At 41.6% G+C, this 15092-nt stretch overlaps 1 protein-coding gene across 1 annotated transcript in view; it reads left to right on the forward strand.

Annotated features, from left to right (window-relative positions):
• The window catches only part of ahr1b (aryl hydrocarbon receptor 1b), a 64845-nt gene that overhangs the window by 36372 nt on the left and 13381 nt on the right, over positions 1–15092 (forward strand). The window contains exons 6-8 of the mRNA XM_063467612.1: positions 7592–7728; positions 10416–10621; positions 10708–10817. Of these exons, the coding sequence (XP_063323682.1) occupies positions 7592–7728; positions 10416–10621; positions 10708–10817 (453 nt within the window). The remainder of the gene's footprint in view (positions 1–7591; positions 7729–10415; positions 10622–10707; positions 10818–15092) is intronic.

The raw sequence follows: 15092 nt of genomic DNA on the forward strand, positions 1-15092 counted from the left end.
AGAGATAAGAGAAACTTTATTTATTAAGTTTTGAAATTCTTGTGTGACCCAAATTATAACAGCATGGATTAAATAAACAACAACAACTTTATTTATATAGCACACTTAAAGACCAAGGGTATACCAAAGTGCTTCACAATAGTACAGCAGATTAAAACATGAATAATAAAAGACCATTAACAATGTCCCGAATATGCTAGCAGGTCAATAGCATTAATTACGCAAGAATAAAAGTTAAATAAGGTATAAATATCGAATCATAATCAATAGAAACACATGGATATTAAGTGAAGGGATAAATACAATGGTAACTAAGTAAAATGAAGATAGTATTGGAGTGAGGTATAGGATACATGCATTAACTAACCGGAAAAGCAAGGTTAAATAAGTCCTATGGTCTTACGGCGAGATCTAGGCTGTACGAAGAGTAATTGGGCTGATGATCTGAGGGCTCTCCCAGGGTTGTATAGTCTAAGGAGTTCAACCAGATAGCTAGGCGCAGTATTGTTTAGGATTTTAAAGGTAAGTAGCAATATTTTAAATTCAATACGGTATTTGATAGGGAGCCAGTGCAAATCAGCAAGGACAGGGGTGATAGAGGCAAACCTTCCGGTTCCAGTCAAAAGGCGTGCTGCAGCATTTTGGACAAGCTGCAATCTATGGAGAAGGGCAGATTGGAGACCGAAGTAGAGGGAATTACAGTAGTCCAATCTAGAGGTCACAAAGGCATGAATAACCTTTTAAGATCCTGTGCGGTATATAATGCTTAGCCTTAGAAATAAGACACAATTGGTAAAAGCTAGATTTGACTACAGAGGACAGTTGTTTATCAAATTTGAAAGAGCTATCCATCAGAACACCTAGATTGCTAACAGTGTCAGAGAAGAAAGTGGCAAGGGATCCAAAAGTATCAGCTAGTTGGCCCCGGGGGATATGACTGTCAAACACCACAATCTCCGTTTTCTTTTTGTTTAAGATAAGGGAGTTGCCCAAAAGCCATTCTTTGACTTCTCTCATGCACTCTAGGAAGCAGTGCAGTGACAGTGCGACATCATCAGTTAGCTGGAAGTAAATTTGTATATCACCAGCATATCAATGAAATGAGATGTTGTATTTTTCAAAGATAGAGCCTAGAGGTAGCATATACAGTGAGATCAATATGGGGCCCAACACAGAGCCTTGAGGCACACCACAGCAGGAGGATGCAACAGAATAAGAACAGGTACCCAGAGTGACAGAGAAGGACCTGTTTGAAAGGTACGATTTAAACCAGTTAAGGGCATTACCTCTAATGCCCACTGTATGTTCTAGCCTCGTTAGTAGAATATTATGGTCCACCATGTCAAAGGCTGAGGACAAGTCAAATAAGACTAAGACCGCGGAGCGTCCTGAGTCGGCAATTAGGAGAAGATCATTAAGGACTCTCAGCAGAGCTGTTTCAGTGCTATGACGTGGTTTAAAGACAGACTGAAATGTATCACTGATGTTATCAGATGTCCAGATAGGCCTGCAGTTGAGATAGAACTATCTTCTCCGAGATTTTGGACAGAGACGGGAGTTTGGAAATTGGCCTATAATTCGCAGGGTCATTATGATCAAGACTCCTTTTTTTTGAGGACAGGCTGCACTACAGCATGTTTAAAGGCTGATGGGACACAGCCCGAAAACAATGATGAATTCATTAAACATAGAATACTGGGCCCAACTGCATTAAAACCATCCTTGCTAATGCGAGATGGGAGGATATCGTGTACAGAATTGGTATTTTTCAGTTGTTCAACTATAGACCCTGTGCACGAGAAAACGCTAACTTCCTATTTTAAGACCGGATTTAGGGTTGTATATTTCCGGTAGCTTTACTTTGCGGTGAATCGCTACTGCGAAGATCTACTCCAAAATCATGTCCAAAACAGTTAAGTTAAGTTAAGTTACAAAGAGCAGAAGGTGGGAACACTCACCATTACTGTGTCATAAAAAAATCAAATGATCAATTTTGACATTTAAAGAGTGTAGATCGATCGGTTGTTTAAATCACTCAACACAAGCAGAACTGCATTACAAAATGCAAAAGAAGACACATCGTTCACATTAAGAAGCACATCTCTCTATAGTGACAGTTCTTATGATTTAAAAAGGCAAATGTTCAGCATTGAAACTACAGGTGCCTACAAAGCCAGGCAAAACTACAAAGCCAGATGTTTCCCCCGTTATGTCGATATCAGCTAGTCAAGTACACACCTACACAAGCATGTCAACAAACCGTGGAAAAAAACCACAAAAAAATAAATGAATGATTGCTGGTAAGGGTTTCTATACGTTAGTATTTACGAAGGTTATGTTGTGACTTACCTTCAAAATTACAGTGGGCCCTCGCAGGTTCACCTTTCACGGCCTCGCTTTTTCGCGGATTTTTTTAGTACAAGTTTGCATGCTTTTTTTTTTCTTTTCTTTTTTCTACACATTGCATTGTGTTCTGCGTCCTGATCGGCTGCAGACCATTGTCGATCTCCTCCGTGCCGTCTCTCCTGTACAGTACAGAATCGCTGCATCGATCGCTAGCAGTGTGACTCTGAAGTGCTGTACTGTATGTTTTTTCCCCAACAAACACAACAATGTCGACGAAACGTCTTACACCGTCAAAGGCACCTGCAGTAACACCCAAAAGGCAGAGGAAGATAACCATCGCACAAAAAATTGGACTTCTGTTTCATTGATTCATTAATGATTCATTAATGTTGAATTCTCTCACAGCTGCTCTATTCCCATGCTCTGGACCTGAAAACAGGGTTTGATCTTTGGTTTCATTCTATAATACTGGACTTATTTTTCTACAAAGGTTTGAACTTTGAGAGTGTTTAAACAAGAGAGAAAAGTGTGAAAATGTTCATGCCTGTATGAGAAAAGTGTATAAAGTTTGTAGTGAGGGGTTTTACAGCCTTAAAATATCTATAATAATTGTAAAAAATAAAGCTGGCTACTTCGCGGATTTCATCTATCGCGGGTTATTTTTAGAACATAACACCTGCAATAAACGAGGGACCGCTGTATACAAATACTGAGAAATATAGAACTTGAATCCTTTCTCTCTTTTGCTCTGAGGCGCGGGGGAACAATATCAACAAGTGGATAAACATCATCTACAGATATATTCCGTAAATGCCCAAGACATCTCCAGAAATGTAAATCGCAGCTTGATTCATCCATTTGTTTTGGAAAAAGCGACCGTAAACAAGAAGCGAGTATTACACCGGAAACGAAGCGCCCTGCAGGAGTTTCCCCCACCGGAAGTAGCATATGCTAAGGTGCACAGAATCTATTTGCTTAAAGGTAGGGAGTGATGGCTCAAACTGATTAAAAGTTGATAAACATCCTGGGATGGAAACAGGGCTCACCACTGAAGAGTGTGGAGACTTAAGAGATGAAATTTTATCTGTGAAATAATTTAAGAATTGTTCGCAGAGAGCTGGGGGGGACACCCTCGGTATTTCAGGACAGGGACTGACCACTGAGTTAAAGATTTTAAATAGCGTTCGAGGGTTATGTCTAGGGATGGGTACCGGTGTCCGGTGCCATGATGGCACCGGTTCTGACATAAACGGTAGTAACCAGACCGAAAAGCAGCGCACATTTCGGTGCTTTATTTCGGTGCTTTTTTTTCGGTGCTTTTTTTTCCTGAGCCAATTCTAGCCAATCATTTTACGTTTCCGAGGATAGTAGGCGGGGCCAGGTACGTACGTTCTTTTAGAGCAGAGCTGCAGATTAAAAATGCCCAAGGCAAAGCGGTCAAAGTCTGGCTGTACTTCGCAGCAAAAGATGCAAACTCAGCAGCCTGCAACAAGTGCTTTAAGCTGGTACTGTGATACTGTCAAAGGAGGTAACACCTCAAATCCGATGAAACACCTGGCGACGCATAGCGGTTTTTTATAAAGCCGAGAAATGCGCCGTGTTTGATAGCTTGCTGTGAGACCTCACACCGGCACATCTACTGCGGGTGTGGTGCCTGTTATCGGACCCGGAGTTAGCAACATCCCCCAAAAACCCAAAGAGTAGAGTCCTGGCCCCTAGCCCTGCCAGTGTAGCAGAAATGATGAGGATGATGATGGCAGCAGCAGCCGTTCTTCTCTGCGTGAGTAGCTTAATGTTGTTCGTGTGTAATTTACATTGAGTAGGCTAACCACGTTATTACATTAATGCACGTAAGGTGAACTAGCAAACACCGTCGTAGTTATATGCAGCTGTCTTCTTGTTTGATGGCAGATACTCCCTTCACCCGGGCCAAAAAGGCTAAAATGACCAAAGAAAAAGTGGAAAACAGTTAAACATGAGAGGTTTTTGGACAAAGTTTGTGTTTTTTTTTTTTCCATTGTTTAAGCACTGCTTCCAACCAAGAGTGATACCATATATGCCCTATAGCTGCAGAAAAGGCTAACATTGTTATCTTTTTACACAAAAAAAAAACAAAACAGCTGAACATGAGAGGTTTTTGGACCAATTTTGTGTTCTCCATTCTTTAAGCACCGGTTTGAGCACCGTTTAAGCACCGGCACCGTTTCAAAAGTACCGGTTTGGCACCGGTATCAGATAAAACCTAAACGATACCCATCCCTAGTTATGTCCATTAGTCACAATAATGTCTGACAAGAAAGCCGCTTTAGCCATTTTAGCAGCATATTGAAATTTCAGACGGCTCGTACGTAGAATGTCATCTTTTTTCCACCACCTCTCAGCTCGGCAACACGCACGTCGTAGGGCATGTGTAAAGTCATTTAACCAAAGTTAAGAGTGAGTTCTAGGACATTTAACTTTAATAGGTGCCACAGCGTCAAGGATAGAGGAGCATGTCGATAACAAAGAATTTGCAAAGACATCAGCCATAGGAGGTATGGAACAGTCAGTAACAGAGGGTGCAGAATTAAGGAAGGCCACAGAAAAATTTGCCACAGTTTTAGGATTGATTGAAATAAATAGCTCAACACATAAAACTGTCATGTCTCGGCTGTGTGCAGGCAGGCAGAGAGGAAGGACCCAAGATGCAGGACTCACGGAAGCAAAAGTGAATTCCGAACAAACAGCTTTATTGCAGGGGTTACCGAACAGAAAACTAACTATACTGAAAAACAACTAGACTGGCATGACGAACAGAACACACAGGGAGTGAGGGCAGAAGACGTTAACGACGCGACAGAGAACAAAGGAAACACAGGGCTTATATACACATGGCAGTAATCAAGGGATGAGAGACAGGAGGGGAACACACCTGGGAGAAATCAGAGCTGACGGGACAGGGGAAACGTAAACTGAACACACTCGCATGAGACGGGGACCTTCAGAATAAAACAGGAAGCACACGACAGACAGAGACACAGACGCAGACTCATAAGCAAGCACAATAACATCACGGACAGAGAGAAGACCAAACACCGGCCACCTAAACTAAACATGAGGGCAAGCTAACAAAACCCCAAACCAGAATACTCATCATGATCGGCAAAGGAACAGAACACAATTACAATCAAAGCACCAGAGGATAAAGAACAATCCATAATGCGGAAAATAAACTAAAACATAAGAAACTCAAAATGCTGGGTCGAACCGACCCAGGACCGTGACACCATAGACAGACGGAGGGAACACAGAAGTGGGGGCAGGCAGGCAAAGAACAGAAACCTAACAAATGGCAATTCACAACAGAATACATACTCGGAATGAACAAAAGCATAAGGAAACACAAAACACTGAGTCCTCAGACTCAGGACCATGACAAAAACACAATATGAAAAAAAAAAGCACAAAAATAAAGTAAAAAGGAAGGTAAAGTGAAACCCCAAACATCAACAAATGTATCCTTTACTAGAGCCAGCATAGGATTTTTAACACCAATACTGATATTTGGTGATTTAAAAATACAGGCCAATATTCTTTTCCCTAATATTTGTCACATGTAATTTTTAATTATTTTGTTTATTATTTACTAAGATAATACGCCTATATATGATGCATAAGATAGTTACAGGGTTTTTACCCATCGCTTCTTAATTTTTTAAATTTTTATTTATCGGCTGTTGTAAATGCTGATACTATCTGGCATATCAGCTGACATATCAGCATATATCGCCCGATATATAAGTCGGGCTCTAATGTACACATCTTTCTTTTTTTCTCTCTGTCTAACAGAAACCAACATTAGCCTAACTTAGAGACAGATTTACTAACAAGTTGTGCCAACCCAGCCAGGGTTCTGTGTGTATTTAAAAAGAAAGCACAGTGATGAGATTGAATGCAAGAGGTGGAAACTCAGAAACTTCATCGACTGACCCTGTTGCATGCATTTGTAGGGAGGAGAATAATTAAATCAGACATGCAAACAGATTTACTAATGTTTATGACACACAGTTTACTAATTGTTTTATTTTTTGCACTTGCTAATGAAATTAACTGACTGCGCCTGTGTTTAGAAAACAGCGTAACTTTTGTTAATCACCCATAAAACCAACCACACCTATCAGCATTATTTGAGTATTGTGCTCACACGATATTTTTCTCAGTTTACTATATGTGGCTCATAATATCAGGACTCTCACTTAACATTAAGTCGGATCAAATGAGGGATTTCTGATAGGGATATTTCAAATTAAAGACTCATAGAATAACTTCTCCCCTGTGGATAGTCCCTTTTTCTTAGTTTTGGCATTTCGTTAATTAAAGCATGACAAAAGCTTGGCATTGAGCATAGATCATAGCTCATAATCAGGCCAAGTTAGTGGCAACAGAAACACATAACACACTCCAAATGTGGCTTCTTCAGTTATATATCTATTGGCTTAACACTGGATTACAAATGGCTCCAATTACATTTGGTAATTGTGGTCTAATTAGAATTATGAATCTCCCGGCAAGCATAAATAACATATACAGAAAGACTTTTGTGTAAATGTTATTACAGCTGTGGATGTACTGGCTCAGTGTGGTGTTGTTATGAAGCACTGAAAGGCCGAAGATGGTTTATTTCTGTAAAAACTGTAGAGCTCAAAGATCAAATCCAGTCGAGAGAGAGAGAGAAGATGTGCTGGTTTCTGCTGAACCAAGGTCACAGAGAGGCCAGAAGAGGTGACCTTTGACTAAACCCTCTCGAGAGTTGGTCTAAATGTTATAGTGCATGCACACAAAGGAAAACACACAGAAGACTGCACATCAGCCACTAAACCACAACTCACAGTTGATTTCACAGCACACATCCATGGAGGTACATCAGTCTTAGTTGAACAGTCACTCAGTGTAGATTGATGGACTTGAAATCGCTTGGAAACAACAGTGCACAGTGGTGGAGGGGTGATGATTTGGGCTTGTTTTACAGCTGCACAGTTAAGAGCTGTGCATAAACAAAAGCCTGCAAACCTCAATGAACTCAAGTATTGAATGGAGACTGGGCCATAATGGATCCACTGAGAGACTGATAAAGTCATACGGAAAAGATTATTTGATTATGTCCTGATAAAAACCTTAGAACAGACAGAGGGTGTACGTTCTTGTTACAGTGACTGTATATATACACCCACACGGTAAAAATATCGTTTAAAAATATCGTTCTCAGATGGGAAATCGGCGTCGACCTCTTCCTGCCTGGTGAGCTACAATCCCGAACAGCTTCCCCCTGAAAACTCGTCCTTCCTGGAGCGAAGTTTCGTCTGCCGCTTCCGCTGTTTGTTGGACAATTCCTTCGGCTTCCTGGTGAGACGCTTTTTGTGTTATTCTTTAGATTTTAACAATTTAACAAGGAAACAGATAAAAGTGAACATCTTCGATTTTATTTTCCCTCATTACAGTGTTAGATGTTTATATTGAATGTGAACAAAAGTCTGTTTCAGATAACTGGAAAACACTCACTTTCAGGCATTTTTTCTGTTCATGGATAAGTGTGACCTCATAGAGTGCTCCACCCTGCTGCTGCAGAAAGGATTTTTAAATAAACATGTTAAAAATGTGCTTTGAGGCCTGTTACTTAAGGGTGTACATAATAACAGTTTTTGTGCTTTAACTGTTAATTTCGTCATGTGAATGATGCAGATTTGTCTTTGCAGATTTTTCCTTTTATTTTTTTCTATAACTGCAAGCAGACAGCCCACAGAGTCTTATTATGCAGTATTCTGCATCTTCACAGAAATAATTATGGACAGTTTTGGGGTTTTTTCTGCTGGTTCTTAAAAACAAGCTGTGAGGTTCACACCGAGCTGTGACTTTTGCGCACCGCTACACCCTACTGTACTGCCGGCGGTATGGCGTGCCACCTCGGCGATCACCATCGGCGATCAGAAGCTACCATTTACTCCCATAATCCTCCTTAGGAGAACCTCGGGGTCGTGGGGAAAAAAAATGCCCTTAATCCCCACAACCACCCACAGCAGGTGAGAGCAGCTCTGGGGGAAAACTTGCTCAGTCAGCATGGACGCTTCAGACAGGCTACTGCCGCTCCAACCAAGAAAAGTGGTTGAGTGATGGAGATTTTTAGGGCTTTTAAGTTAAAAGTTACAAAGATAATATATTAATAAAATAAAAAATATAGATTGGAGCGGAGGTGAGGGCAGCTTCTTCTATTTGATTAAAAAATGTATTATTGTTCCACGAAACACCTGAAGGCTTGCACATGCAGGAGAGAGTTAAAGGTGTTGGTTGTCTTGCTCCAAGGTACTTCAGCAGGACTTGTGGTGGGTTTTGAACTGGCCTCTCTCAGTCCTCCCTCTCACACGTGCATTTGCGTGAGCAGTAAGCCAGGTTTCTGCCGCGGTCTACCGGTTGCTATGGCTTTGTTTTCTGTAATCCTTCCTGCTATTCGGGGCTAGATTCCTGACATCACGGCCGCAGGCTCTGAAACCCACCGAGGTCAATTAACCAGAGCTAACAGAGGAGGAGGAGGAGGACAGGGAGGAGGGGTCTTCACATGAGATGCAGCAGGGTGAGAAAAGGACAGCAGACAGGAGAAAGTGTTTTTAGGTTTTTGTGAGGCTGTAAAAACCTCCCTGCGGGCTGCTGATCCAACCATTCTGCTCTGTTACAGCCTCCCTGAGGCTTCTGTAATATTTACTGAACGTCCACTATCAGAAACCTTTAGGTATGAAGGATGGAGGTGGATCCAGGTGACAACAAAACATGTTAACAACACGTTAAAGTTTACATCATCAACTTATTGCTGGGTGTTGCTTTAAAAACCTCATCCTTTAGGGCTTGTTCCTAATATTTTGATATTAGGGATTAGCTCTAAGGTGCCCCCACCCACCTGCTGTTCAAACCTTCTGTTTGCTAGGCATAACCAATGAGAAGACACTAAAGAGCTAAATCTTCTCCATATCTAACCAACACATTTGACACTGACCACAGTTGCTGTTGTTATCTCTACAAGCTGCTTTGCAACCTTTTTTCACTCCAGCTCCACCCTTTATGTTGTTTTTATCGTATCGGTTATTCTTTTAAGTTAGGGAGTCTTTCTGCTGCTCTTTCCATTTCTCAATTGCAAAGTGTCACTTCACATTTGTTGCGTGAATACAGTTGCATTGTGAACTGACAGATATTTGCCCCGATGGCTAACTGAGAAATGGGGGCAGGGCAGTATACGGATAGTGTGGAGATTGCATAAGGCCAATGGTTCCCAGTGAATCAGATTTACTAACATACTCATGGTTTTGAGAAGAAAGTCAGCACATACATTTCATGAATTCAACCATAATTTTGTGTGGGAACTAATTTTGGGAACATTCATTGCTGCTGGGTTTGATTGCTTCCTGTGTTTCCTCCCCAGCTCACAGAGCTCTCTAATCACCTGACACCCCTGTTTGTGGCCTGTCTTTCCTTTTCCTTTGTCTCTTACCCTATGTTGTTCCTCATGTTCCTGGTTTGTTTACCTTTCTGACATTGTGTTTCAGTGCCTTTTTAACCAGCCAATAAAGGACTATTTTGTGGTCTACCTCTGCAATAACCCCCATTACACATGGATGGATCTTTAAATAACTTCAGATCAAAAGCCCTGGCTGAGGTTTAATATTACAGAACATGTCACTTCTGTTTTCTACTGGTTAGTTTAAGAGTCCTGCTGTCTTGCTGAAAGAATGACAATAATGAGTCTTATTTTCTCAACAAGACGTCTAAAAACTGTAACATTCAATACTGCTCAGAGTCATGTGACTGTGTTTACAGTGTATCCTGAAGTGGTTTCTGCTCTCTATATCACCCAGCAGAGTAAATAAGACTGATGTTGCTTGACAGGGAGAGAGGAAGCAGCACTTATGTGTCTGCTGAGAAAGCTCGATCTGAGCAGGAACCACTCTGGGCTCTCTCATTTGTCTCACTACCTTCACGGAGATGAAGTTAATGCCTCGGATTTAATGACTTAACACTGCGATTTTAACGCTGTCAAACCTTCTCAGGCGCTGAACATCCAGGGTCGGCTGAAGTTCCTTCACGGCCAGAGCCGGCAGCAGTGCGATAGTGACCGAACCGCGCCGCCCCAGCTGGCGCTCTTTGCCATCGCCACGCCCCTCCAGCCTCCAGCCATCCTGGAAATCAGGACGCGGAACATGATCTTCAGGACCAAACACAAGCTGGACTTCACGCCCATGGCGTGCGATGCAAAGTACATCATAGCACTGGCAAACATGATTATTTATTCTGATTATTAAATAATTTTGTTTACACTTGTTGTTTTGGGGTTTTTTTCAGGGGTAAGATAGTTCTGGGATACACTGAGGCGGAGCTGAGAGTGCGAGGTTCAGGATACCAGTTCATCCACGCTGCTGACATGCTGTACTGCGCCGAAAATCACGTCCGTAGTAAGTCACAACTGTTCTACATTCTGTACGCTTCTCTGCAGCATTCAGCCTGAAAGGTTACTGGTGCAAATGACTGGAAGTACTGGAATTAAATATAGATAGAGGCCTGACTTAAAGTAAGCAAAAGACCACAACTACATTGAAAGGTGTAGGTCAAGACTGTAAAAATACACAGGTCTGACTGAACAATGATACACAGGGGAGAGCAGAGCTCTGCCACAGCGAGGGCGGGGCTGACGATCTGAAAGGAGGGAAAAGATCAGGAAGTAAAACCAAAATAAATGCAAAACAGGAAATAATTAAAAGAAGAGTATCAGTGAAACATGTAAAGAAAACAAAGACATTACAGTGAAGAGGCAGAAGGAGGCAAAAACTTGAACAAAAACTCAGTAAAAACACAAGAATCCAAAACTCAACGCAGCACAAAAACCCCGGGAACATAACACCAGCCTTCACGGCAACAAGAAAGTACAAAATCTAAACCAAAATGCAGAAACTATGTGAAAAGCTGAGTACACCCCATGGTTCAGCAGCTTGTAGAACCACCTTTAGCAGAAATAAGTTGAAGTAATTGTTTCTGTATGACTTTATCAGTTTCTCACAATTATGTGGAGGAATATTAGCCCACTCTTCTTTACAGTGTTACTTCAGTTCATTGAGGTTCATGTACAGCTCTTTTAAGGTCCCACCACAGCATTTCAGTCAGATTGAGGTCTGGACCATTTCATCACCTTCATTCTTTTCTTTTTCGGTCCTTCTGTTGTAGATTTGCTGCTGTGCTTGCATGACCCAGTTTGGTCCAAGCTTTAGATGTCAGACAGATGTCCTCAGACTTAGACTCTAGAATACTTTGGTATACAGAGAAGTTCATGGTCGACTCAGTGACTGCAAGCTGTCCAGGTCCTGTGGCTGCAAGGCAAGCCCAAGTCAACACCCCCCTGCTCTGACAGATGGTATGAGGTGTTTGTACTGATAAGCTGAGTTTAGTTTTGTCTGTTATGCTCAAACATCTTCACTGGGCTGGTATAATCTCTCCAAAGGACATTGTTCCAGAAGTCTTGTGGTTTGTTCAGATGCAGCTTTGCAGACTTAAGCCGTGCTGCCGTGTTCTTTTTAGAAAGAAGAGGCTCTCCTGGGTAATAATGGAACCATCATGAACTTCAACAGTTAACATGCTAACTGAGGCCTGTAGAGTCTGAGATGTAGCTCTTGGGTTTTTTGAAGTTCCTCTTAGCATTGCACGGTCTGACCGTGGAGTGAATTTACTGGGACATCCACTGCTCAGAGGATTGTCACTGTGTTAACACACCTGAATGCTCCAGACCAGCACACATCCCCAACTTCTTCTATAGAGGTGCACATTATGTGATTTGATTAGCAGTACCTGGCTAATACTTAATTGTTATGGAGGGACTAAGGGTGCACTTAGTGAGGAGGCAGCTGATCTTTGATCTGTTATGTATTATCACACAGAAGATATATAATGTTTAATTAATGTATACAAGAATGTGACAGATTAGAGAGTTTCTTTCTGGTACAAACTGGGTCTTTGGAGGAGGACTGAGTTCATTTCAAGATTAATTTTAAGATTAAGAAGTTCTGACCTTCCACTAAAGGAAGGTCAGAACTTATTTTGTGGGCACTCAGGTCTTTTATATGCAGGAAAATCCCTAGTTTTGTTTTCGTTTTTACAGATGTTGTAGGTCGGGTTGAGATTTGTCCTATGGCGAAATAGTTGCCCATATGTGACTCAGAGGATGAGAGTGTTCTTGTGATTATTTTCCAACCTATAAATAACCTTTTAAATCGCTGCGGGTCAAGTTTGATGCACACCACATCTGGCCATTTCTCAGGAATCCGTTGTGGGCACACAGGAAACATATAGGACAGAAAATGTCCCATTAGAGTCAGTGCATAATCTCCTCTATCATCTATAATCTGTAATCTGAGTCAGAGTTTACTGACCTCACGTGTGGCTCATCATTACATGTCAAACACATGTAGCTCACAAACAGGCGCTCGTGGATGAGGAGCCAGAGTCAAGTGTCCTACTTACCTCGTGTACCGGATGACCCGGTTACGTGTAACCATGGCGCCGAGCAACGCCCGCATCACCGCCACCAGGCACATCTCACACACGTACATACACATACATGCTGTGTGCATTTACTCATGCATACAGAATGGGAGATGTATGCATAGAAACGCAGAGATGCACATTCAGCATGCTCTGATGAACACAGATGGGAGGCGAGGTTTACATAAATCACTTCTATATCATAGACCCCGTGTCATAAAACCAGAACACTAAAATTCACTCATAATGACAATAAGAGCAGATAAACTGTGTAGGATGATTTCACGTTTTTGGTGATTTGGAGGAAGAAAGCAGATGATTCATTTTGTTTACTTTTTTTTTTTAAACACAAACGTGTTTTAAACCGAGACTGCTAACCCAGTTCAGGATTTCTTAAAACATCTGTACATCTGCGAAGTTCAGGGTTTCTGTTGGTATAGTACAAACTGATCTCCACCAAATCTGTGCGTCTTTTTATTTACCATGTACAAAAAATAACGTTACATTAGCTTATGTATCTTATTAGCCCTAAGTGAAGACAGATGATGTTGGCTCTGTTATTTGATGTCACAAAGTAGAAATAGTATCATGTATTCTGTCTGTGTCTCCTTTCATGTGACATAAAAACTGACGTTTCTCTGAGGAGTAAAAAACAAGAGCTGATGCCTGACCGATACAGTGGTTTTAAGACCAAAACCAGTACAGATACCATCACTGATATTTGGTGATTTAAAACTATGATATATGAGTTGATGTTTTTCTTTCAGATGCACAAAACATAAACAGATTTCCCCAACTTTTTTATGTGCAGTTTTTTTATTTGCTTGTTTACACTCTGCCCGACTCTGCTCAGATCAGATGGTTGCTTGCAGCGTTCCAGTTGGAACGCTGACACTCATAATATACTTAAAGGATGTTTCTCCTGTCTCTTCTTTACTTTTTACATTTTTGTTTATCACACCTTCAAAATGTCAATACCAATATATCAGCCAGTGGCTTATATTGATGTATCGGCGGGGCAGATTGTAATCATCCTAGGTCTGATTGTGGGTTTTTGAACATTTGAGCTAGTGATGCGCGAATCATGAACGAATCGTTCAATACTCGAGAATCACTTTACTGACTCATGAATCATGATTCACAAGCCCAACTGACTCACTGACTCATCCCTGTTGCTGTTAGCAGCAATATATCTAGCTTATAATTAAAATTGTGGAGAAAAACACAACATCCAGTATCTTAACAAAAACATTTCTGCTCTGAACTGGAAGAAAAAACCGAGTAGAAGCTCACATCAAGACAATAGCTCCTCGGTTCACAGTAGCATCGCTCTGCTAACATGCTAACAGCACATTTGAGCTACTCACCCCCTCCTTTCCTGTGCTGAATCGTAGAGCCAGCGAGTCACTCAGGACTCGCTAACCCCCTCCCTCCTGTGCTGAATCGTAGAGCCAGCGAGTCACTCAGGACTCGCTAACCCCCTCCCTCCTGTGCTGAATCATAGAGCCAGCGAGTCACTCAGGACTCGCTAACCCCCTCCCTCCTGTGCTGAATCATAGAGCCAGCGAGTCACTCAGGACTCGCTCACCCCCTCCCTCCTGTGCTGAATCGTAGAGCCAGCGAGTCACTCAGGACTCGCTCACCCCCTCCCTCCTGTGCTGAATCGTAGAGCCAGCGAGTCACTCAGGACTCGCTAACCCCCTCCCTCCTGTGCTGAATCATAGAGCGAACGAATCACTCACTCACTCACCCCCTCCCTCCGGGCTCACAGCTTCTTCTTCTTGGTTGGCAACCAATGTTAAGGCGCATTACCGCCCCCTGGCTCACGGCTCAGTGGACATTTAGATGAGAAAATATATACTTGACACATTTAAGGAAAATACTAATAAAATAATGTTCCCTTTAGAAATTTTTTTGCTCTTTTTTGCTTTATAAAATTGTTGTTTTCTTTTAGAATCACTCATCTTAGCAGTAGGATTTACATGAAAAGAGAAAAGAAATTAAGTTTGAGTGAAAATGTACATTTTTTGCACTCTCTGGTCAACTGACTCAGTGAATCAAATGACTCAAAAAACCCGATTCACTTTGGTGAGTGACTCATTAAAACTCGATTCAGTAAAAAGAATCAAATTTACCATCACTAATTTGAGCACTGATGAATTCTTTGTTTGGTGTTTTAGTTTTGTTTATTCATTTTT

Source organism: Pelmatolapia mariae, linkage group LG23 (assembly GCF_036321145.2).
Source record: "Pelmatolapia mariae isolate MD_Pm_ZW linkage group LG23, Pm_UMD_F_2, whole genome shotgun sequence".
NCBI lineage: Eukaryota > Metazoa > Chordata > Actinopteri > Cichliformes > Cichlidae > Pelmatolapia > Pelmatolapia mariae.